This window comes from Scyliorhinus torazame, chromosome 2 (assembly GCF_047496885.1).
Source record: "Scyliorhinus torazame isolate Kashiwa2021f chromosome 2, sScyTor2.1, whole genome shotgun sequence".
Lineage (NCBI taxonomy): Eukaryota > Metazoa > Chordata > Chondrichthyes > Carcharhiniformes > Scyliorhinidae > Scyliorhinus > Scyliorhinus torazame.
In genome coordinates, this window is record NC_092708.1 from 360,242,826 (window position 1) to 360,269,634 (window position 26,809).

The window sequence follows — 26,809 nt, forward strand, 5'->3', positions numbered from 1 at the left end:
TCAAGAGACCCCGATTAAGTGATGGAATATCTACCTCTTTTATGAGGTGACCTTCACTGCAGGCAGAAACAAGCCTAGCTTCCTCCTGAAAAATGAAGCAGATCAGCATTCACCACTGGCTTTTCATTGCACAATGTGTATGCATAGAGTCACAGAGTTTTTAAAGCATGGAAAGAGGCTCTGCGGCCCATCGTGAAGGCTGGCCATCAAGCACCTATCTCCTCTCGTCCCATTTATCAGCACTTGGTCCGTAGCCTTTTATGCTGTAGCATTACAAGTGCTCATCTAAATATTTCTTAAATGTTGTGAGATTCCTGCCTCTATCACCCTTTCAGGCAGTGAGTTCACAATTCCAACTACCCTCTGGATGAAAAGGTTTTCCCTCAGATTTCCTCTAACCCTCCTGCCCCTTACCCTAAATCTGTGCTCCCTGGTTATTGACCACGCTTGACTACTCTTCCCCTGGTCATCGTCTTGCCCTTAATATAATGAGAAAACACCTTTAGATTTTTCTTATTTTTTTTGTTTCCTCGCTGCTCTCCTAATTCCTTTTTTGTGGAGATGCCTGCGTTGGACTGGGGTGAAAGTCCAACAGGATTGTTTTGAATCACTAGCTTTCGGAGTGCAGCTCCTTCCTCAGGTGAGTGAAGAGGTGGGCTCCACCATATATGTATAGACAAAGTCAATGATGCAAGATGATACTTTGAATGCAAGTCTTTGCAGGTAATTAAGTCTTTACAGGCCCAGACGGAGCGCCTGGAGATAGGGGTAACCCCAGGTTAAAGAGATGTGAATTATCTCAAGCCAGGACAGTTGGTAGGATTTTGCAAGCCCAGGCCAGATGGTGGGGGGTGAATGTAATCAGACATGAATCCAAGGTCCCAGTTGAGGCCATACTCATGCGTGCGGAACTTGGCTATAAGTTTCTGCTCGGCGATTCTGCGTTGTCACGCGTCCTGAAGGCCGCCTTGGAGAACGCTTACCCGAAGATCAGAGGCTGAATGCCCTTGACTGCTGAAGTGTTCACCGACTGGAAGGGAACATTCCCACCTGCCGATTGTCGCGCAATGTCCATTCATCCGTTGTTGCAGCGTCTCCTGGATGCATTTTGAAAATTACACCCCCATTAAGCCTTTCACACTTTGACTATCCCAGTTAATATTGGGGTGGTTGAAATCCCCTGCTATTATCACCCTATTATTTTTACACTTCTCTGAGATTTGCCTTCATATCTGCCCTTCTATCTTTCCCTGACTGTTTGGGGCCTATAGAACACTCCCAGCAATGCGGTTGCCCATTTTTTGTTTCTAAGTTCTACCCATATGGTCTCATTTGAGGAACCTTCTAAGATATCATCCTTCCTTACTGCAGCAATTGACTCCTTGATCAATATTGCAACGCCGCCTTCTCCTTTACTGTCTCGCCTGAAGTCTCTATACCCCTGAATATTGAGCTGCCAGTCCTGCCCCTCCCTCAATCATGGGTGAATTCTCCGGTCCGCCAGCCGCGTTTTCCTGGGCGGCGCACCCTCGCCGGCAGCGGTATTCTCCGTACCCGCCACCTGCCGACGGTGCCGGGAAATCCGCTGCCGGCGCAATGGAAAATCCCGCCGGAGGAGAATCCAGCCCCATGTCTCGGTGATAGCAATAATCTCATATTTAACATTTTACATTTCCATGTGCATAGCACAACACTTTTCTCAGCTAAACATCATTTATTAAACATGGGACCTATCCCCAAACACATCTTGGTCTTGATCTAACTCTCAAACATATGTTTTTTTCAAGCTGATGGCTGCAGATGACAATGTGGGAGCTGTATTCGTCAGTTTGATGAAAGCTTTGAGGTTGGGAGCTGTATTTATCAATCTAATGATTACATTCTCGAGTCTGAGAGCTGTATTCATTAGTCTGATGGTGTATTTATTACTTTGGGACCTGCATACATCAAGCTAATGGCTGCTTTCAGCAGCCCGAGAGCTGTATTTATCAATCTGGGACCTGTACTACCCAGGTTTCATTCACTGGAACAATCTAAGAACTTGATTATCTATTCTGAGGATTGTTTATCGTTGAATGTTGAATTTAACAGCTTGGCAGCCTTGTACATGGTGGTCCCATGTGCCTCTCCTCGGGCATTGTTAAGAATTTGCAACAGCCTATGTCTGAAAACAGTATTCCATGTCCCAATTCAACAGTGTTTAGGAGGCTGAAGGTTTCCTCGAGCTTTGCCACTCGTATTTACCAGTCCGAAGACTCTGTTTATTATTCCAAAATCTGTGTGTAATTTAGTGCCGGAACCTGTCAGGTCAATCGACAAAGAAAATCAGTGGCATCAGCACCTGGGTTCAAATGAGTACGTGTAGTATGACCATCGCTAGAATGTGCATTCAATGGCATCTCGCATCCACAACTGCTGGTTCACTGTCCTTGGGAATTTTCCTAGGTTCCCAGCAAATGCTAAACTCCATTCTCGGAACAACCACTGTTCCTGGACATTGAGGGCCAGCTCGCTGTTCTACAATGGAGGACATCAGATCCGAACCCAATCCTGTCTTCGTCTGATGTCTGCTCTTTTCAGAGTTGGGCACGGGTCCGTTATCAGAAATCAGACTGCTGACTGCTACCTCCCCATTTCCTCTACCCTTCTCCATCCCTCAACACCAACCCGCCGCACCCCCCAACTTCCCCAGCTCAGGACCCTGGGTTGCATTGCAGCAACTCTACAGTTCACGGAGCCAAGGTCACTCAATCCCGCACAGACTGCAGATCGAACAGGGCCTGCTCTGGTAGCATGTTGTCATGACATCCTGTGCACTTCCTGCACAGACCCAATAAAGAAAGATTCATTTCCATGTTATGTTCTATCTGCATTTTGCCCCAGTGTCAAACATTACTGAGAACAAAGTGTAGAACTGCATTATTCCTCACACTAAGCCTGTCACTTGCTTAGAGAACATCTTTTAAAATTGGCTTAAGTGTCATTAAAGAAGACCGTGATTGTGAGTGTGCAAACTGCAGGACAGCTCTGCACTTTCTTCATTACGTGTGTCTATCTCCCATCAGCAAATGTCAATGTTAGAATCATCGAAAAACTACCAGTTGAAAAGAAGCCAGTATTGTGGTGGTCTTGAGGGGCAGTGGGTAGCGTCCCTCCCTCTGAGCCAGAGGCTCTGGGTTCAAGTCCCACCCCAGGATTTCATGGCCAAGGAAGGCACGTTCATAATGTGGCCAACAGGTTGAGTGTTGACTTGCAAATCCTTCCAACAAACACGCCAATGGCTGAGGGTAAGAGCGGGAGAGACTCCTGGACATCCGCGCTTGATGTGTGTTCTTCCCACTTGTCAGCCTGTACACAGTACCACATCCACCCCTTTGATCCCTTAAGCGTAAATGCATGGGATCTGTCACTTTCATCCGTAATGCGGGCCGACCTCTGAACCCTTGACCCATCTTGCCAGGCATCCCTCCCTGCCCTGGCACACCACGTGCAGGTGATGGATGTGAGCGAGTACTCAGCAGGCAGGCAGGGGTCAGACATTGGCATAGATTGTGGAGCACTGGCGCTCAGCTCTCTGCGGGTTACCCTCGTCCCCCTGCTCTCAACAGTGGCCCACTGACAGTGCCGACACAATCCCAGCACCCTGGAGTGATGTGACACACAGCCTGGGAGGGTGGGAAATGGGAGGGGGTGGGGGGTGACGGACCAGGCCACGACCTAAGTGAAGCGGACGAGTATGAGGGCCTCCCTCACCCTATGGGCTTGCTGGACCCTCGGCACTACCGCCTGTCCTGCACCCTCTGGCTGGGCCTCAGGTTCCTTCCCGGCGCAGTCGTCCAGGCCCTGCTGGTCCAGCTCCTCATCATCATCCTCGTCCTCCTCCTCGGAGGTGGCCACATGTTCCTCATCACCAACCTCCAGCACATCACCCCGCGGCTGTGCGAGGCTGTGGAGGCTCAGCAGAACACCACAATGCGGGCGACCCTCCGGGTGGTGTACTGGAGTGCGCTACCGGAGCGGTCGAGGGTGGCACTGACAGTGTGCCCCGGTGGCACCACCCACCCTCCGATCCTCTGGGAAGCCCCCCACGATTGCCGGTCCGTCTGGTCTCCCGTTTGTGGAGACCAGTGGGGGAGTCCCGCCATGGCCCAAGGTGTACAGGCCTCGCTGGTCATTCGAACAGATGAGGCGAGGGCGCAACGCCAGAGACTCCGCCTCAGCAAGGAAATAGTGCGGCACCTGTGCCATGTCCTGGCGGACGTGGCGCCACATGGAGGAGGAGGAGGACACCTGCTCCCGGTAGCCGTCAAGTTCACCACAGCCCTGAATGTTTACTCCTCAGGATCCTTTGAGGGCTCAAGTGGGGAACTGTGTGGCACCTCACAGGCCACAGGTGCATCCGACAGACCGTGTTTGGCCGGGCAGAACGCTATATCAACTTTGACATGGACCAAGAGCAACCGGATGCCCAGGCAGCAGGTTTCTTCACCATCGCCGGGATGCCACATGTCCAGGGGGTAGTGGATGGCACGTATGTTGCACTGGCCCACCTGGGAGTGCCCTACGTTAACAGAAAGGTGTACCACTCCCTGATCATACAGTTCGTGTGCGACATGAAGATCATGCACGGGTAGTGACCATGACAGCTACCTCCTGGGGCAGCCGGTCATCCCCGGCCTCTTTGAGGGCCACCCTAGGATGGGCGGCTGGCTCTTGGAGGATTAAGGGGTACCCGCTGAGGACCTCGCTAATGAAGCCAGTAAGGAGGCCGGAGACCGAAGCAGAGACTCCCGACAATGAGGCCTATGCGATCACCAGTTGTCATTGAACAGTTTGGACTCCTCAAGATGCGGTTCCGATGCCTCAACCCATCCGCATTGCCCTCCAGTACACCCCCCAGAGGGTCGCCCGCTTTGTGGGTGTCCGCTGTGTCCTCCACAACCTCGCACAGAAGCAGGGCAACAAGGTGGAGGTGGGTGATGAGGAACATGTGGTCACCTCCTAGGAGGGTGATGAGGAGGCGCTGGACCAGCAGGGCCTGGAGGACAAGCCCAGGGAGGAACCGGAGGAGCAGCCAGAGGCAGCAGGACAGGGGGCAGCGGCGAGGGTCCAGCAAGCCCGGAGGGCCAGGGAGGCCCGCATACTCGCCCGCGTCTGGTCCATCATCAGTACCTTACCCACCCTCTACCCCCATTTCCACCCTCCCAGGGTCTGTGTCACAACACTCCAGGGTGCTGGGCAGGGGGTTTATGATAACCTGCAGAGAGCTGAGCGCCAGTGCTCCTGAATCTATGCCGTAGTCTGACCCTTGCCTGTCTGCTGAGTGCTCGCTCACACCCATCACCTGCACGCGGTGTGCCCGGGAGGAGGGGGAGATGCCTGGAGAGATGAGCCAAGGGTTCAGAGGTCGGCTCGCATTGCGGAACAAAGTGACAGTGGCGTCATACTGGTTGTGCATAAGGGTGTTTAATGTGTGATACAATTCCCCACTCCCCTGTTAGTGCCGCACACCCTCACCACCCCTGCCTCACCACCTCTTCCTCACCACCCCTTCTTCACCACCCCTTCCTCACCCCCACCTACCTCCTTCTCCCCTCCACCGGTGCCTTCAGTGATCCTCGATATGCTTGGCCCTCCTAATTCTACCATCTTGGTGTCTCCCCTGGATGCACATCAGAGGTGGTGGCAGCCAGCTGCTTATCTCATCCTAAGGCCTTCAATGCCCCTGGCGGGCATCCTCTGGGGCCCCGGCGCACTCGTTGGCGGCAGTGTTCTGGATACTGGCTGCAAGACACGGCCTCATCAGAGGGGTGGGAGTGGGTGACCACCTTCGCCACTCCATAGGTACTCAATGGCAGGCCCTAGGTTGGCCTCCATCGCTTCCTCCTACCTGATGGTACCCATGGGGCCCTGAGGGGGACTCCATGGGACAGAGGGGCAACTGGAGTGAGCTCCAGAGGTCTCTGAATCATCTAGCTCTGGTAATCCTGGAGGCTCCCCATTGTCTACACCATGGAGGCGATGCCCTCAGCGATGGTCCTCAGTGACTGGGCCATGGTCTGGAGTGCCTCAGCAATGTCCACCTGCATATGGGACACATCCCTCAGTGACTGGGACCTGTTGTCGAGGCCCTCAGCCATGGCTGTGTCAGGCTGAGCCATGCCTTGGACACCACCACTCAAGATGCGGATGTCATGCTCCAGGTTTTCCACTGCAGTCGCCACCCTAACAGTGTTGGCCTCAGTGCCACGCATTGTCGGCTCCATCCCCTGCGCCAGAGGCTTTGGGAATCCTCCAATAGACCTCGCAGTCGCTGGAATGTTACTGACACTCCCTCCTGATGTGCACCAACAACTGTGTGGTACTCCCCAGATTGTGCCCCAGACGCCTGTCCATTAATGTCACCCATCGAGGTGTGTCTCTGCTCTGCTGGAAGATGGGGGTGAAAGCTGTGACAACTCGATGGTGGTCTCCTTGGAGCTCTCCTCCAAGGTGGTTCCTTGGGTGGCAGGGGTTGGGGACGGCTCTGACTGGCCCGACCTCATCAGGTGGAGATCCTACAAGGCAATGGACATGTAGTGAGTGAGAGGGAAGGATCATTTTGTCTGACATGAACAACTCACTTGAGGCAGGTCATCTGGGTGAAGGGGCAGTGGATCCTCACCTCCTGTGGCACAGGCCAACCTCGCTCTCGGTGACTGCTCTTTCCACGAGCAATCCAGTGATTTCCAGGACCCATTCCTCATGGAGGTGAGGACTCTAATCTCTGGGATTCCACCCCACGGGCTTGACCCTTTCCAATTTATTATTGGCTATCTTCTCCTGCAGGGATAAAGAGAGGGCATTGTGACCAGCATGCTTGCTGGGCCGGGGGTCTTTAGCAGGTTGCATGTATGGGCACCACACCTGGACATGAAGGGGTTGTGCTGGTGGGTGCCAGAGAGTTCTGAGGAACAAGCATTAATATCGGATTTTGGGAGGGTGTGAGGTGTCAGCCAGTGAATTGGTGGGGGGGGGGGGGGGGTTTGAAGTTTGAGGGGTGGCAGGTGGAATTGATGCCAGGAGAGAGGTGGTAACTTACCCTTGCAGCTCGTCATTGGTCTTCTTCCGTCATTGTACGGCGGTCCTCCTGGTCACGCTGCCCTCACTGACAGCCACTGCCATTGCCTCCCAAGCGGTATTGGTGACCCTGTTGCTGGCCCTCCAACCCCTTCGGGGGTACAGGGTACATCGCCTCGGATCCACAGCATCATGAAGCCTTGTGAGGTCGGCGTCGCCCATGCGAGGAGCAGGTCTGCGCGCTGCCATGCTTGTGTGTTGACTGAGGGAGTGGTGAGGGAGCGTTTAAAAGCAGGTCCCCCTTGTTCGCGGTGCTGAGGTGTGAATCTGGCAAATCAGACGGCGAGGCAGCCAGCAATGATGAAAATCTCGTGGGGACTCATTTCGCCGTTGCAAAACACCCCGCCAGACCCGCCCAAAACCGGACTTTGAATATTTTCCATTGAATCTGTCAAGTAACCAAGCTGACAGAGATATTGTGTTACCCCGTCTTCGGGCTAGGACACTGTAATAAGACATGTCTAACCTGGTTTATCGCTGGGGGAGGGGGGGATGGAGCCACCGGCTAGTCCATCGATGGCGGCCTACAGCACTGTGTTTGACCATCATTCAGTCTGAGGTCACCTTGAAGACTGCCTCCCCCTCCTGTAATGATATGTAACCAATAGGTAATCAGAACAAGACACAACCAATGGGTAATCAGAACACCCAGCGGTGGCATCACCACAAGAAAGCACCACATGACCACTATAAAAGACAAGACACACAGGCCCTCTCCCCCTTCCACTGGCAGAAACCTAGAGAGCAAGACGTGTGGAGCAAGCAGCACCGTCACACGCTAGCATGTGGTCTAGAGCAAGTTCATATAGTTAGTAGAGTGTACTGTGTTACTAGAGTCAGATCAGTAGGGTGTAGAACTCATTTAGGAGCTTTGTTAATTGCTGAATAAATACGTTCAACTTACCTCGAGGTCTGGAGTATTCTTCAACAGCGCCTACACCAAGTAGCGGCTTATGTTACTTAACAACACACCTCCTACGCTGCAGTAAAACCCCAGCATAAGCCGTATCAGCAAGGCACAAATAATCAGGGTTGCTACCTGGAGAAGAAGAGCATAAGGAACAGGTCTTTTCTCATTCCATACTGCCTTTTAATCTTTTACATTCACTGCACAGAAAGGGTTGAAATAAACACAGGCTGGATTCTCCAATAATGGGGGCTATGTCCTCATGCCAGCGTAAACATGCTGGCCTTTCACTCTGGACTTTCCTTGAAAAAGACCTGAGTGATTCTCACACCTGGCCATCCATTAGCCCCTCCCCTCCCGGTGATCGATACGCCCCGCCCCCACCAGGGCGGCCATGGACTGAGTCCGCAGCTGCCACCCGAGGTTTCCCACGGTCGATACGTGGTTACAACCACGCCGTCGGGAACTCGGCCAGTTTTGCGCCAATATCTCCCTACCTGAGGCGCGTAGGGCGCACACGAGAGACTCCCGAGCGATTCTCCAACCGGAGAATTGCTTCAGCGGCGCCAGTCCCAATTTCCAGGTAAACGGCCATTATCCCCCCCCCCGAACGCGATTTCGCCGCGAAGGCTCGCAGAATCCAGCCCACAGATTTTAGAAATAATATATTCCACGACAACAGCAAATGAAGGGAGAAAGAACAATCTATGATTGAAATCTAACCAGACAAATAATGTGCAACACGGTTTACTATGATGTATTCTGCTTGTGGCCCAGTTGTAAGTTTTGTCACCTGCTGATTTCGCACTCACTGAGCTGGTCAGAATTATTTTCTACTCATGTAAACAATTATTTTGAGCAGTACTGTGTGGCATTTTTTCTTTAAAAACAAGACCATTCCCATGTACTTTGGGAGTTTGTCAGCAATAGTCGCCAATAGGGCGTCCGGACGTGTTCCTGTTGTTAACCTCACACATGACAAGGTGACTGCATGTACTTTCTGCTGTAGTAACTGTGTGTATGTTTGCGGTTCTAGGTGGCTGGTATCCACGTGAATGGATGGAAACTGGATACAAAACTCGGTATTTATGTGCTCACACTCTATGCTATTTTCCTGTGTTTCTCGATAATGATCGAATTCAATGTGTTTACGTTTGTCAACCTGCCAATGTGCCAAGACATGATTTAAGCATATCGGACAGCCACTGGGGATCGTCGAGCAGGACCTTCTGAGGCTCTCCTTGCATTTCTTTCTTCCATGCATAGAGATTGATTTTTTTTTCTCGTTTGTGGCGATTTTGAAAGTTAAATGGGCTTTTAACACAAAGCCAAAGCCAATTGGAAAAAAAAAGACGACTGACTGATTGCCATGTCCAATACGGAGCTCTCGCTCCCTCCTGTGGAGCTTTTAAGAAGTACGCCTGTACATTTTCAACTTCTACGACATCTGCAGAACAGCGTTCGTCTAGATTTGCTGTTCATTTTATAGCCTCCTGCTTGTGCACACAAGTACAAAATTATAATGTATTAAACAGCAAGAGCGCTAAAAAAAAATCACTTTATTTTTCAAGGGACTTCACCACACATGTTTTGCCTGGGAAGCAATTTGTTGGGTAGCCCTTTCTGGCCTAATTTTTATTAGGCCATACTTGTGGAAACTTGTCTCTGTTTGCTCAGTAACTTAAAAGAGTATGTATTGGAATTGTGTGGACTCGAACAAGATTATTTGTATATTGGGTGTTAGTAACTCCAATAATGAATGAAAATGCTAACGTTCTTGTACATTTTAATAGCAAAGTATATATCCTGGTTTTAAGTTTAAATTTTGATTCATAATATTTTGATATTATGTTATATATACATATATATAGAGAGCATACTAATATGACAGAGTTCCTTTTATAAAAAGAAGAACTTTGTACACATTTTTAAACATTTAATTCATTTGTTCCAGTTGTGATGGACATGGATGAATTTGCTCTTGGACTGAATTGTAAAGTGCAATATAGTTCCTGCAGCATTTTATGATATTTTGGCAATATAAATATTACTGCTGTATGTTAACCTCACTGCCATGAGTCCCTGAGTCGGACTACTTGATTTTTTTTAACAACTCTTTCATTACAGCCTTGGAAAATTGAGGAAAAGGGATGTTAACCCTTTAATTTGTGTATTTTCACATTTAATGATTGCTTTCTGCATGAAAGAGCAAATGAATCTTTCTTAAAAATGAGAGCAGCTAAACGTAACTAGATGCAGCTTAGTAACGTTTTTGAAAACATCTTTGAAAATACGTTATTGTTCCCTTTTGGTCATATACTTACATTTTTAATGTAAGACTGTCAATGACTTTTTTTTTAAATCGCTGGACTGCAAATTATCATTTTGCTTTTAGAAAGCTTCAGACGAAATGCTAATCCTGGAAAATCCTTAAATGAACCGACAAATTTGAACGTACACATGGATTTAATTATTTACTCCACAAAACTACACATTTTACAGAAATGAATCATGGTTACATTAGCAGGATATGGGGCTCTTCAAAGTGGCACATGTTGGTGCACTGTGACCAACTTGCATTGAAGCTATTTTGTACTATCTGCAAATGCACACTGACTAGTCCTCCTTTTAAAGGGATTCTGATGTATATTTCCCCACACGTAATTTTATCTGCTTTTATTCCGAACATAACCTAACTCTCACTATTTTGAGACCCTTTTAATGATAACATGGCAATAAAAAGGCTGTGCCCAAAACTCAAATGTTTGGACACTGAAATATGGTGGTTAAAACATTTCAATTTGTAGGTTTATTGATTCAGCCTTCATGATTCCAGCCTGTTTGAGCAGTTCAGTGCATTGTTGAACTGCAGTTGCACCTTCAGGTTTCTTTACCAGCCAAGGGATGGGCAAAGAATGTGTGCAATCTGCTGCAGAGAAAACTGCACAGGACAGTGATATAAATTAGTCTTTCACATTGTGCAGTTTATAAAGGGTGCTCAATCCAAATGGACACCTTCAGATAATCGGTTTAATCTCACCAAACCAATATTTTAAGTGAATTCAACAGCTGTTGTAATACATTGTTTACTTGAAAGTATTGCCATCAAAATTGAAATGGTTACCGGTGACAAATGGGTAAATGCACTGCACGCTCCGGAATGGTCCCATACAGATCAAAAAAGTCCCAGGTTTGAATCATTGTCTGGATGGTTGATCTCAACTGGGGCAGCCACAGTTAGTGTTTCATTCCTCAGCTTTGAAGAGGTAAATCATTCAGGGTCCCCTTTCCTGACTACTATCCAGTGGCCCTTGTCTGGGGTCAGGCTAGTCTCATTGCTCAGAACTGGAGGGTTTCTCGCACCCATGGTACAGTACATCAGCATGAGGCAGCACCTTCAGGAAAGAAAATCTCGGGGATAGGAACATCCAGTTTTAAAATATTCTGTACAAAAGTATAATACTATGGATGCAGGAAATCTGAAATAAAAACAGGGGAAAAGTACCAGAAATACTCAGCATTGTCTGTGGAGAAAGAAAAAGTGTAACCGTTTCAGGCCTGTAACCTTTCATCGGAACTGGGAACGGTTATAAATGCGATAGAGCCGCGCGCTTCCTCCAAATAAAAGGTGTTGCTATCAGAATCCGTATGGGTCCTAGCTATGGCTGCCTTTTTGTGGAATTCCAGCCCCACTCAGGCTCCTGCACTCCGATCTTTTGCTAATGTACTTTTGATTCCTGCATCCATGGTGTTTCCTAGCCTTCCACCTGAAAATTCAATCAAATTTACTTCCAATTTCCAGCCTTCTCTGACCTCCATCTCTGACTCTTCCCTACAATCCCTTGACCTTTCTGTCTCCATTCCTGGGTATTGGCCTTCCAGTAATATTCGCTGGGCTGTCTCTTACACCCCCCTTCCCACGTGCTTGGAGAGGAGCGGGTAGCCTGCCACCACATATTCACCGTCCCTGCCCCCCCCCTCCACTCGAATTGTGCCAGCAGCAGGGTTGGCAATGTGCCAGCGGTCCAATTGAGGTGCTTGAGCGGGCAATTGATTCCAAGAGAGCGGGCAACTCTCGGAGGTGGGACTTCTTGTTTCTGAGGGTGGAAATCCTGCCTCCTGTCCATTAATGGCCAATTTAAATGGCTGCAGGTTTGTCAGTGTTCCCTTGGGAGAATCCCCTCTGACTGCTCAGCTGGGGGTGGGGGGTCCAGCTTCTCATATAATTCAGCCCACTAAAGCCCACTGACTCCCACATGTGCCTGGACTATTCTTCCTCACACCCTGCTGGCTCTACGGACTCCATTATTCCATTTCCCCAATTTCTGCATTTCCATCTCATCTGTTCGAATGATACAACCTTCTCGATTAGTACTTATGGCTTTCCCCCACGTCGAGCATTCCCTGTTGTTGGAGATTCCTCAACTGCATCTGTTCTATTTCATCAACTTCTGCTCTCACATCTTCACCTCCCTCTCAGAACCATGGTAGGGTTCCCCTTGTCCTGATCTTCTAATGCCACCAGGCTCCGCCTTCAGTGGATCATCCTCTGCGAGTTCTGGAACCTCCAGCGTGATGCCCCCAACAGGCGCATCTCCCCCCCCCCCCCCCCCCCCCCAACTACCTCCGCATTCAGCATTCTGATTGGACCGATCCCTCTACAAAGCTGTGGCCCACGCCTCAATCACTTCTCAAAACCTCCTCACCGTCCAAGGCCCAAAACACTCCTGGCAAGCGAAGTAGTGATTAACTTACATTTCTTTCAATTTATTATACTGTATTCACTGCACACAGTGAGGTTCCCTGTACAGTGGGAAGACCAAATGCCCACTGGGTGAACTTTTTGCCGACCAATTTGGTTCAGTCCACAAATGTCGCCCTGGTCTCTGGCCACTTAGTAATTTTAATTCTCCATCTTTCTCCCACTTTGACCTTTCCATGGAATCCTTACAGTGCAGAAGGAGGCCATTCAACCCATTGAGTCCGCACCGACCTTCTGAAAGAGCACCCCACATCGGCCCACTCCCCTGCCCCATCCGTGCACATCTTTGGACACCAACGGGCAATTTTAGCAAGGCCAATCAACCGAACCTGCACATCTTTGGACTGTATGAGGAAACTGGAGCACCCGGAGGAAACCCACAGAGACACAGGGAGAACATGCAATCTCCATACTCACACAAGGTCGATTTGAGCCTGGGTCCCTGGCAATGTGAGGCAGCAGTGATAACCACTTTGCCACCGTACCCACAGCCTTTAAATCATTCTCAACACAAGCTCAAGAAACATTACCTCATCTTTCAACTGGACATTTTACAGCCTTCTAGTCGCAACACTGAATTCAACAATTTGATACTGTTACCTCTGCCCCATTTTGATCTTTTTTGTGTTCCTCTTTTTTCTTCTTCCTTGTTTTCGGATGGTAACTATTCATCCTCCTGCCATTCACTCTTCCTCTAGACACACCTTTTGTTCTGTCGTTGCCCCCCTTACCACTCACTTTGGCCTTGCACCATGAACCATTTTGTCATTTAACCTCTCCTGCCCCCACCTTGAACGGGCTTTACCTTTTGTTCTTTTTGTGACCACTGCCCCACCCCCAACCCCACCACTTTCACTTGAACAAAACCTATTACAATTATGACCTTTCCAAGTCCTAACAAAACGTTATTGACCTGGAACATGGAACTCTCATTCTCTCTCCACGGCTGGACGTGCTGACTATTTTCAGCATTTTCTGTGTTTTATTTCAACTTCCTGTGTGACTTTGTGAAAATGCTGATCAGGACTTACATAAGAAGTTGTCGATCGCTGCCGGGTTGTGAAGGGAGACTTTTCAAGAGACAGTTTGTGAGCTCAATGCCTGATTATTAATTGGTGAGATAGGGAACGTTTGAGTGATTTATTGAGATAGGCTGCGTTCATGTGAGAGTATTGTTCTGGTTTGGGGATAGGTAAATGAAGGGCATCATGGAGGCAGGCGGGGTGGTAAGATGTGGGCCAGAATTCTCCGGCCGTACGCTGACAGCGAGATTCTCTGGTCAGAGTGGCCGGAGAATCCGCCCATGATTTCAGGAGTCGTGCCCGCCCACAAGGCTGATCTTTGATCGCGAATGTGTGATATTTCGGTGAGGTAGTGAGTACTATCCTCAGTGCCCCACATCCTAGGGACCACCCGAGGAGGAAGGGGAGAAATAGTTAAAAGAACGAAACAAATATACCAATACACCTGGGTCTCATTCTTAGAAGCTTATTGTTCAGACCACCCTTCAATTCCAAACAATCGCCGAAGAGGAGAAAATGGGTGAGCACAGAATCCGAAATGAATCAACAGTTCTTTTTGTATTCATTGAAGAGATGATGGGGATCTCTGGCTAGGTCAGCATTTGTTGCCCATCTCTACTTGCTCTTGAACTGAGTGGTTTGCTCGGCCATTTCAGAGGGCAGTTAAGAGTCAACCACATTGCTGTGGGTCTGGAGTCACATGTAGGCCAGACCAGGTAAGGACGGCAGATTTCCTTCCCTAAAGGACATTAACGAACCCAATGAGTTTTTCTTTTACAACAATTCACAAATGGTTTCACGGTCATCATTAGGGGCAGGAATTTCTTGCTGTGCCCACCCCGAGACTGGAGATTCCCGCCCATTTATTGAATTATTTGTTCTTGGGTGCCAGTGGAAAATCAATATGATTTGCTCACCACTCAGTGCCCTTGAGGAATTGAGTCAACCACATAGGGAACTGGTATCCTGGCCATCCAGGTAAAGGTGACAGTTCTACTTCCCCCGTGGTAACTTTGTAAACCATTTGGGTTTCCAGTGAAGGGCAAATGTGCCATGAGCACCAGGAAATTGATAGCACAGCTAAGAATAAATCATTGAGTGAGCGAGACAGCGTAATCCAGTGAGTGGCAACTTTTTATTTAAATGCTACTGATTGTCTTAATCAGCTTTGCATTGTTGCAGTTCTAACTACCTGAATTTATTTTACAAGCTCGTGCATCACTCGGTGGGCAATTGTCGAAATCAGTGGCACGTTATGGGGACAGCGGGCGAGGGTTGGAATAACATTTCAATCCCATGGAAGTCATGCAATAAGTGGTATTTTTCTCCCCCCACAAGTGAAGGCTCAAGGTTATATTGGATTTTTGAGCGTTCTCAAAAATGTAAAGTTTTATAATTAATGGAGCATTATGATTAAGGACCTGTTGTAAAAAGAGCTGACGATTATATTCTCGAAATGGGATCAGGAGTCGAAAGAGAAAATAATATTTTTCTGGCATGTCCACTTGCTGTTAATATTTTGACTAAATTCTGTAAAGGAGAGTTTATTAAATGCTTGTTATATAAGGATAGTGAGTTTTTATTCGATATTTTTAAACCATTTGGGTATTCTGCACTGTTGAGGTTTCCAAAGCCTACCTTGCCCAAGTACAAGATATGCACTGAGGAAAGGTCATGAGATGTCGACTTGTCTGGGCAGAAGCTGTCTGACCTGCTGAGTGTTTCCAGAACCTTTTGTTATTGTTTCGGATTTCAAGCATCTTTTAACATTTTGTTTTTCATTTACTGTTTGTGTTGTATTGTCTTATTCAGGTCAACCACTTCCATTGCCATCTATGTATGGTCTACAAAATTCCAGTGTTGCTTGGAAAGATTGAACATCACTTGAAAGTATCTAACTTTTCATTAAAAAACTGGCTCAAGTAAAATGCAACTGGTAGATTATTTGATATATCCCACATATTTATATCGATATAATCGATGTTCTCTTAATGAAACCAATGTCCTCTCTCGCCCAGCCTCTCAGTCACAACTGCTGGCCAATATTTTCCCGTTGTTTCCGCCGGCGGGATTTCTGGTGCCGCCAATGGTGACCCCCACCCCCGCCGCGGGTTACCCGGCAGCAGAGGGCCGCAGTGAGACTGGAAGATCCTGCAGATGGCCAGTGGCGGTCCACAGGCTTCGCGCGGTGGGGGTGAGGGCGGGAATCCCGCCCGCTGAGCTTCCTATCTTACACAAAACGTTGATATAAACACTGCATTCTTCTGTTCAACTCTTGCTATACTCGCTTTGAAAAATTTGGATTATATCTTCTCCCGCTCCCTCTGAATCAGTTAGCTAGTCCCTCACAGTAAACTCTTGAATCACACAGTGTCCCGGCTCACAGCAGTTTGTTTAGACTGGCTCAAAGCGCTGTCTCAGATAGAAATGGGTGGTGCTTCAGTCTGACTCCTCAGGACTGTACACTTACAGCACTTGAGAACGTTTTGAGTTCATTTTGGACACCCAAAGTGTCAGCTCTCCCTCAAGAGGGGGAATATATTACGGACGATCCTTTTCTCTAGACTAAACTAAAATCTCGGATGGCATAGGCTGATCGGAACTAACTCTGATAAACGAGATGAAAGAAATATCCAGTTAGTTATTACATTTTGACATAACCTAAATTGTTTATCTCATGTGTCATTTGATTTATGTTTGCATAAGATACGATGGGATGTGAAGCAATTTCTTTCTAAAGCTTCGACTCTTGTGCGTTTGGAATTGCATGCTGAAAGCCTGACTAAAGTTGGAAAATAAACACCAATTGCTCATTATCACATGATAATTAGATCATCACATTATTGCCCAAGGTCAGTTTAATATTTTGGATCAACACAGTTTTTTAAGGCTGTCACTGAAACGATCTTCCTAATTTGTACAGGCCTTTAATAGAATTTTATATGATGATTATAAGCAACAGTCCAGAGGGAAGTCTGATTCAGACAAGTATTGTTATGGAATTACGGTAATACCGAATACTTGCCACAAAGGATGTTTCCATTTGGCTAACTTTTATTGAAAAAGAAATAAAAGAAAATTGGAGGTTGCAATAAGTTCCCAGCATTTGGAAGCAAGAACTAATTACTTCCATTTCAGACCACATCACTTTCATATGACATTGATGGGGTGAGTGATGCTCTTGGCTCCTTCTGCCTTTCAAGGAACAGCAACAAAAAAGGGTTTGTTGAATAGTTTTTTTCTTGCCATCATTGGTGCAATTATCCAGCTGCCAAAGGTGCAAATGTTTCGCTTGAGGACATTTTACAGCCAATGTTTCGTTGGAGGTCAATCCTTCTGTTGAATAAAAAAGACCTCTGCACTGTCTAGTTGTTGAAGTCAGTTTGGCTCAGCTGGTAACACCGGGCTGGACAGTTGTGGGTTCAAGCCCCACTGCAGGGCTGGCGCTCCGATTAAAGTAACTTCTTGGACGAGACATGAGGGTAGGTTTTCCTGGTCCACCAAATGGGTCAATTTGATCCCCGGGGCCCATCAATACGTCAAATTCAGGTGAGGCCCTTTGTGGTCTGCCCATTTTCACTTGCTCAATTTTCTATCTTTGTGGCACTGATCCAAGAATCCATTTGCAAGATCAGGAAAACCTGCCGCATTAAATCGAGGACCTAACTCCCAGTTCAAGCAGATATAAACAATTCCAGAGCGCACGCTGAGGAGCAGGAGGGAGGTGCCCCAGCCGGCCTTGCCTCGCAGCCAGAACCGATTCACGCGTCATTCATCCCTGTTTTATGTGAGACCTACATAACAGTAATGAGCGCATTGATTGGATATGAATCACTTTGGGGCTTGATGAGGTGCTACACAAATGCAATCTTTTCTTTGGTTCTGTAAAATTTACCTTTCACTCCAGAACTAACCTGAAAGGGTCGCCAATGAATGGACAAGCATAGACCTGATCCGAGGACAGGAACACAATATGCTGCCCTGCGTAGTGACCCGTTTCTCTGGACTTGTGTACAATTTAGAATTAATCTCAAGCTATCAAGTACCATTTCCTCACACTTTAGATTTCTATCTTAATCGATATATTCTCTTACAAAAATGGCAATATCTTGTGTAAACTGTAAAAGTCATGCAATAAATATTTATTCAAATGCATATTTAGAATAATTATAGAATGAATGCGACCTAATACACTGTGAATGCCACTTGATGTGAGTTCCTGTGTATAAACTGAAATTATATTATATAAAAAGTGTAATTATTTGAATGTATTATCTTGCCATGACTGATGGGTGTAACAGAATGCCTATGCATTATGTTGTATCCAGAGCAACCTACAAAAATTCCTTTATCAAGTAAATGTACATTAATATATGAATCTTTAAACAATATTTGACATGTAATGCAATGTGCATCTTTAAATAAAGACTATTAATACAACTGGATATCAAAGCAACTGAACTGTTTCTGTCTAAGAATGCAAGGCACGTGTAATCCATTAGTAGATTAATACAGAGTCTTTGGTGCAAGGGGATGGAATATAAGAGCAGACAGTCTTGCTACAACTGTACAGAGCATTGGTGAAACCACACCTAGAGTTGAGGAATTGAACAAACAAATGTGATATAAAATATTTCAAATATTAGTTACAGTAATGTGGATGTGATCAGTCTAATAGTAGTGAGTTCACAAACAAAGGATTTCAGAAAGCAGGGCAAGGAAGGGGGGAGGGGTGTCTGGTGGAGGATGGGAAAAGGATGCTGGGTAACAAGAGGCCCAGGGTCAAGGAATGAGAAGTGAGCCAATTAGGATGTATGGCCAGGTCAGGAGGGATATAGGATGACCTATGGGAATCGTGTATGTGAAACTTGATGCCATTTGAATGTATTTGCAGAGATCCCTTTGTCTCCGACCTCATTCATTTTCCAAGGGGTCCAGGAGACTGGTTCTTTGTCCCTGAGAAGCGAGTCAGCCTTGCAAGTTGGTTAAAATAAATAATACTATACCTACAAATCCATCTCGAGTTTTATTGAGGCCAGACTGACGGGTAAAGAATTCAATATTGTCATTTGGTGCCGAAAACCCGGGATTTCTCCAGACGGTCACCGACCAACTGCAAAATCAGAATTAGACTGATGTTGGACAAGGAAAGTGGAAACGGGCCCAAATGTGTGTAGCTGGAAAATGACACACATTGGTTTTCCACTCTTCTCATGGTCTGATTGGTCTGGTCATTCGCGGTTGGTACGGAAAGATCGTCTCAACAAAATCAAAGGTCAGTCTGGGGATTAGAAAATTTAACTGATGGGATATCACAAATTGATAGTTCGGTTTTGGGTTAATTTTGGAATTGATGTGACATCGGATGATGGTTTAATTCCATGTGTGAGTGTTTTTAATGAACTGATGGGACATCAGGCAGGAGGTTTCAGTTCCATGAGTGTTTTTAAATCTATAGTTGATTAAGCTAAAATTGTATCCTTGGACTGTAGTGGCAAGAAACGCAGTCTTGAAGACTAGTTAGAGATTATGGGGAAATGTTTGGATAAATTTCAAAACAAAAGAACATCCATAGAACTGGATGCTGCACGTTAGTTAAAGCAGAAGTTTCTCAAAGGGTTAACAGCAGCCAAAGTTAAAGACTACAGACAGTGCTTCTCACACGGGCCTTGAGATAACAGTAGCAGCCTGTGGTGTAATCGGATACCTTTCTTTCGAGTCAGTGAAACTCCAGCAAAGTTACGTTTTGAATTAATTAAAGGAAACCAATGGATTTCTCCACCTCTTTGATAAAAGTTAATTATTTTAGCAAGCAATTGATTGAAATTGCCAGAATCTTAAGTTTGAATTACTTGAAATAATGTTTATTTCATTTTATTTGTGAATTAATAGAAACTTAAAGAAACTCACTGACACCATTTTAAAAAGTGTAAATCTGGAGATGACAGTTGACTGCTCCCTCATTGATAGCAGCCAACATTTTTGTGAATGTAAGTAAAACTTGTTAAAAGAAAAACTGTTAAGATAAAGAATTAATTAAGTTGTAAAAGTTATACAAGTTTGTGTTAAGCAAATCGTAAATTCAATTCTGAGTTGAGGTCAGAGCTAAGCTTGCAGTTTGCAGTAATTCAATTTGAATTTTCAAACATTTTAAGTTTTAAAAGAACACTGTTAAAACCTTTTAAATAACTTTGCCAAGTAGAAAAAATTGCCATTGGTTATAAATAGGCAAATGCATTTTTTTTAAAAGAGAGCCAAAGTATGAAAGCTAAAGAGTTAACTAGATTATGGAGACAATATTGTCAACAGGAGAGGGATAAGATCATGTTATTAAGTTGGCAAGAAAATGCCCTTAAAATGGGGATTCCAATTAGTGAAAGGGGGAACCAGAAAACTCTGGAGATCTTGAAAAAGGAGTATGCATTCAAAAAAGGCGCAAGTAAAGAGAGGGTGGACTCGAGTTTTTAAAATGGGCTACGTAGTTCAATGGCTGGCCTTGCATTGACAGACGCAGGTGAGGACCCAGAGAATTGGATCATGTCGGCCAGAGTCCCGATTGCACCAGTAGCATTGTCTGCACTAATTCCAGAACCACCAGGGTATCATAATTTATATCCAGTCACTGCTCCCCAGATTAAAATCATACCAGCCTCTCCAGCCCCTTCGGTTGATAGCCTGGGTCCTATTTCAGCACCTTCACCGTCTGTTAGAGAAGGAGAGCTCTGTTCAACAAGCCCAGTTAGCTCTAGGACCCGATCTCGGACAATGAGAGAGGGGCCTGATCCTATCCAGAAACAATCACGTATACCAGCTAGATCCCTACAGACCGATATGGTAGGACAGAAAAGTATGAGAATAAAGAAAGTGGATGGGAACGGTTCTGAGGAGCTGGAGCTCTCCCTAGTGGAAGGGAAGGACGTCGAAGTCTTTGAAGAGCCAGAGGAATCTGCTAGAGCGCCCCCTAGTGAGACTCTGACACAGTTGCCAATTAGGAAAATACCAAACCCTGATGCTGTAACAGCAGCCACCCAGCCCACGATAGACATTTATTTCCCATGGAGACCCAGTGAGATGATGGCTATTCTGGCTGCAATCTCAGACAGGAAGAAATCTCCTGCTGATTTCGTGGACAATCTGAGAACTACCATCTCAGTTTATCAAGCTGATTATAGGGACCTCTGGGCCCTAGTCCAGCAGCTTTTAACCTCAGCAGAACACCGCAGTAACCTCAACCACTTGAATTATGTTAGCCACACCGCACCTCAGCAAGCCCATGCCTTGGACGATGATAGACGGGCACAAATCCTGAATGCGTTGAATGCCACATTTCAAAAGCCCATAAACATCTCTGCTATCTTAGACCTCAAACCTAAAAAGACTGAAGAGCCAGAGGAATTTCTGGAACGTTTTAATGAAATCTACCATGGGCAGTCAAGCGACTTGCTGTACCAAAATGGTCAGAATTCCCCTCAATATTGTGCAATGTTAATGCATTGCCTACCACCTTCCGTGGCTACTGCCGTGAAATAAAATAACATGAATTGGACAGAGAACGACCCTTCCCAGATGGCCCGGGCAGTCAGATTTTATTGGAGTTTGTAATGAAAAAGGATGATCTGAGACCCCAACCAGCGGCAGATATAGAGGGAACAATGCATGTTTTAATTGTGGCCGTACAGATCACTGGCATCAGGAATGCCCCTTTAAAAGACGGGCAGCAGAAGGAGACTACCCGACCCAAAGGAGGGGGTACCCACCAAGGGGAGGACAGACGTGGTACACTGACTTCTCCCAGGCAAACCCTTTCCCAACACAAGATTGACTAGCTAATTTAGTCATAAGGACTCTCCAATCGGACAGGGAACCTATTATTTCTCTGCAGATAGGAGATCAACACTGCCCATTTGTAATCGACACTGGAGCAGCCATGTCTTCGGTGCAATCAGAACTTTGACTACCACTATCCGACCACACCCAGCATTTGTCGGGGTTCCAAGGACAGGCGTGTGAGTATCCTATTTCTGAACCTGTGACAGTCACTTACGAGAATAAGTCTGCGGATCATCAGTTTGTGGTGACTACTGGATTGGACTGTAACTTGTTGGCCCGAGATTTACTGTGTATCTTCCAGCTATAGCTAGAGTGCGGAGATGAAGGGGTAACGGTTCAATCATGGAGGATGAGACAACAGTGCTATATTTCTATCACCCCCCAGTGGTGGATGTTAGACATTGAACATTCACTGCATCACGTTATCCTGGCCTATGACAGAACCAGACAAAACAGGGAGTTGGAGGACAAATACCGGCCGTTTATTGGGACCGAATGGCCAGTCAAGATTACAGCCACAGTCACGGGAAAAGAAGGTACAGCCGATTTTGTTACAATACCACCACATTTATGGCCACAGTCAGCTTCTGTGGGACCTCATATTACACGTCAGGTCCACGACCAGTACCATGCCAAGGATCTGGGGCCTATGGTAAGGAGGGCAGCGGATCATTCAGATCCAACAGAGTACGCACTTCAAGTCATGCCAGACGGCACTTCCAAAATATATTTTCAGGTCCCTGAAATGATTAACACTCGACTTCAGCCAACCCACAGCTCTGGAAGAATAGGGGATTCCTTACCTCGGCCGTCACGGAAATATCCCACCGGGGTTTAGTTAATGACCTACTTCAGGCCCTCCTTATGCCCGCGCAGATTTCTGTCATTAAATGCGCTGCCCATACAAACGGTAACCCCAGTTGACGTTGGTAATGAACAAGCAGATTGTGCAGCGCGGACAGCCGCGCAAATTCAGCAAGTGGTGGTGCTTAAAATGTTAGGTCAGACTAAACGTTCTGCAATAAATAGGTCTGCCTCTGACAAGCCAATGCCAACCATCCAAGGCGTCATAAGGTTACAGGAGGACGCTCCTGAGAGTGATAAACAAATGTGGAAACGGTTAGGTTGTACATATGATTCTGTTTCTTCTTTATGGACCACGCCAGCGCATCTGACTTGTATGTCTGAGGTACTGGCTTTATGGGTCATCAAATATGTACACTTTGCAACTCTTTGTGGGGCTCGGGGGACTAGTGATTTGTTGCTGGACACTTGGTGGCACCCTAAAATGCAGGGGCTGGCCCAGAGTATCAGTAATCGGTGTTTGATTTGTCAGCAATATAACACCGGCAAAGGTATCCCTTGTGGTATGAGGCAAACCCCATTGCCCAGTGGTCCCTTTGAGATGCTCCAAATGGATTACATTGAGTTGGAAAGGTGTCAATGTTGTCAATGTTATAAATATGTTTTGGTCATTGTGGATGTGTTCAGCAGATGGGTCGAGGTGTATCCGACTACCAATAATAAAGCTGCTACTGTGGTTAAGGTTCTGAGGCGGGAAATCATTCCCCGGTACAGTATACCAGCTCAGTTGAGTTCTGATAACGGGCCTCATTTTCTTGGACAGATTAACCTGCCCCACTTCCCCAGCGTTGTTTTACAGGTGTGGAGCATGATGGGGTGGCTACGCACCGCCTGTGTAATCTTCGGCCTCGCCTCGCTTGGAGTGACATCGGCGGCGGAAATGGAAAAGGGAAATATCATCTACATCTGTAACCCCAACCAAACCACAAGGACATTTCGTTTATGCAGAGGTGACGTTCTTCGCTGCCCCCATATACAAGGACATGGTATCGACTCATGGAAAGTCATCAGGTTAACGGACAATGCAGGACTCATGAAGCAATTGCACCGGTCCCGGCGATGGGAAGGGAACATTACATGGACATTGCCTTGTTTTTGGAGTACATGTAAATTTGATTTTGGATGTGTTAAGATTGGTGCCATAAAGGTAAAACCAGACCGTCAGAAGAGAGTAGGAAGAGGTTGTGAGAGAGAGAGGGGGACTAGAGAGAGGACGGGGCGTGTGAGGAGGGGAGTACAACTAGAACGTAGGTTATCAGGAGATACACTTAATTCATTTAGGACCCAGACTGAGGAAAACCCGGGTTGTATGAATCTCTTCTACCAGATTTACCACCGCTTGTATGGCCAGGGACGGGTTGTCTGGTACCCGAACCCCGCATCGGTGTCTAGGTTATTTTCTGTTCCACCACTTTGGGGCACTCCCCAAACGGTGGTTCATTGTCAGCGTTCCAAGCCACCGCCCGAGCAAGTCACTCTTCCTTATGATCCGGGTTCCGCACCACCGGCTATTTGCGTTCACCTTCCTCGGGATAATTGCCTCTCACAGTATGATAGGCTTCAATGGTGGAGGGCGTACATACCTACCCACTTCACTTCCAATAGAGACTCCCGGTCGTATGAGAATTGTTTCAGCAGTGACGGGTACGACTGTTTGCTGGTAGAGGTGGAAATGAATATAACATGTCTGTTCCTCACCTGTACGGACAGGAGGTGTCATATCACCTAGGCGCCCGGCCACTGCGTCTGTTACATTGAACACCGGCCTCCAGCTCCTTTGTGGCTGGGCGAATGTCTCTCATATCACTGTTGGGACTAGGGCTTTCCGCATTGCTAGGAGGCCCGATAAACTGGGCTACTGGGGGATCCCTACTCAACCGATATACTGATTGTGATGCTCGCCTGTACACGGAGCAAGGATACTACTTTATTTAATGGCACAGCGACCAATGTTTTGTCACCTCCATTTCCCCGCCAAATTGCTATCGGGACACTAGTCCCTACCACAGTCCCCTGCCCCTCGGCATGGATGCTGCACAATCAGTTGGCACACCGGGCAGTCTCAGCCAAATTCTGCGAGAACTGGAAAAAACCTTAGATTCTCGCACCCAACCGGGGCCACTCAGCCGGGTGGGGAATTCTGAGCGTCTTGGCACTGGGAAGTGTGGGGGGTTCCTTGGTGGTCAGCGATAGGAATTATTTTATTTGTGGTCTTACCATCCTGGGAAATGAAACCTTGGGAGCCCTCGGGGCAATAACTAAGGAATTGTCTCAGCTGCGGTTGGTTGCTATACAGAACCGGTATGCTCTTGACTATCTTCTGGCCTGTGAGGGTGGGGTATGCGCCATAGTGCAGGGCAAGTGTATCATGGGAGTTCAAGACCTAACCGCTAACATCACTAAATTTATGGATCGCATACGGGATCACCTGGACGGAATGCAGGACCCTGGCTCTTGGGGTAACTGGGGATTTGGAGGTTGGAAGGACTGGTTGATAAATATGGCCATGTATTTAGTAGTGGCACTCGGCTGCATCTTTGTGGGCCTGGCCATCCTTAAATGCGTGATGGGTAAAATGCAGGGTGCACTGGAACGGATAGACGCCCCTAGAATCTTGGCTGTTAGGATCCATGAGGGTACAATGGATGACGGAGTGCTGCACAGGAATTGGAAATGCAGTGACGAGTCTTCTTTTAGGTGAGGGGCCATAGCTATGGGCTGGACAGATAGGTTATCATGAAATGATAAAAGGAGGGAATGAGGAATTGAACAAACGAATGTGATATAAAATAGTTCAAATATTAGTTACAGTAATGTGGATGTGATCAGTCTAATCGTAGTGAGTTCACAGGCAAAGGATTTCAGAAAGCATGGCAAGGAAGGGGGAGGGGTGTCTGGTGGAGGATGAGAAAAGGATGCTGGGTAACAAGAGGCCCAGGGTCAAGGAATGAGAAGTGAGCCAATTAGGATGTATGGCCAGGTCAGGAGGGGTATAGGATGACCTATGGGAATCGTGTATGTGAAACTTGATGCCATTTGAATGTATTTGCAGAGATCCCTTTGTCTCCAACCTCATTTGTTTTCCAAGGGGTCCAGGAGACTGGTTCTGTGTCCCTGAGAAGCGAGTCAGCCTTGCAAGTTGGTTAAAATAAATAATACTATACCTACAAATCCATCTTGAGTTTTATTGAGGCCAGACTGACGGGTAAAGAATTCAATATTGTCAGAGTAACTTGCATAGTTTTGGCCTCCTTTCTTAAGGAGGAATATATTTGCATTGGAGGCAGTTCCGAGAAGATTCACAAGGCTGGTTCCTGGGATAAAGGAATTTTCTTTTTGATTTGATTTATTATTGTCACATGTATCAGTATTCAGTGAAAAGTATTGTTCTTGCATGCTGCACAAACAATGCGTCCCGTTCATAGGGAAGGAAGGAGAGACTGCAGAATATAATGTTACAGTTAAAAGCAAGATGTAGAGAAAAGATCAACTTGATACGAGGTAGGTCCATTCAAAAGTCTGATGACAGTAGGGAAGAAGCTGTTCTTGAGTCGGTTGGTACGTGACCTCAAACTTTGGTATCTTTTTCCTGACGGAAGAAGGTGGAAGAGAGCATGGGTGGGATTCTCTCAGCCCGCACTGGGTCGGAGAATCCGCGGGGTTCCGCCGCACGGTGAATCACGGCAAGCGGTCGTAGCTGCAATTCTCTGGTGGGCCACCGATCCTCCAGGCCGGATGGGCCGAAGTCACGCCAGCGCCGTTCAAATATGGTCTAAAAAAGCATCAACTAGTCGTCCTGGCTGATGCTGCAGGAGGAGGTGATTGACGGCGTTGGGGGGGGGGGGACCCCGGAGGGGGAGCGGCACGGCCGTGGTTGCGGCCGGTGTGGGGGAGGTCCCCCGGGGGCTGGGGGGGGTTTCCACACATACGCTGCCGGGGGGGGGGGGGGTGGTTGTCGAAGGAGCGGTGGGGGAGCCAAAGGCTGCGGGCGGCCATGGCCCGTCATGACCGGGCGATCCAATGGCCCAGACGCCATGACGGCGGACACGCGGATGTCCACCCAACCCGTTCGCTGTCACGGCTCAGGTGTCCCGTCCATCCTCACGTGTGCCAGAACCCCCATGCCCCCCCAGCTGGCGGCACCCACCAGCAGGTAGGTCCAGTGCGGCACACATGGCAGCCCACAGTGAGGGCAGTGCCACCAGACGGTGGCCCTGGCAGGGGGGACGGCCGACAGGTCTCAGGGCAGCGTGGGGGTGAGGCGCGTGTTGGCAACTGGGTTCGGCCATGTAGCCCATGGCACCT

General features: G+C 47.4%; 1 protein-coding gene across 3 annotated transcripts in view; it reads left to right on the forward strand.

Annotated features, from left to right (window-relative positions):
- Window positions 1-18,255, forward strand: part of LOC140403986 (sodium/potassium/calcium exchanger 4-like) — a 385,824-nt gene extending 367,569 nt beyond the window's left edge. For 2 of the 3 annotated variants that reach the window (XM_072492305.1, XM_072492325.1), the window contains exon 16: window positions 9,063-10,095. In XM_072492305.1, the coding sequence (XP_072348406.1) occupies window positions 9,063-9,215 (153 nt within the window). In that variant the 3' untranslated portion in view covers window positions 9,216-10,095. Of the gene's footprint in view, window positions 1-9,062; window positions 10,096-15,622 lie in introns of those variants that run through there. The other variant, XM_072492315.1, reaches the window with a different exon arrangement.
- Window positions 18,256-26,809: the final 8,554 nt, after the last annotated feature.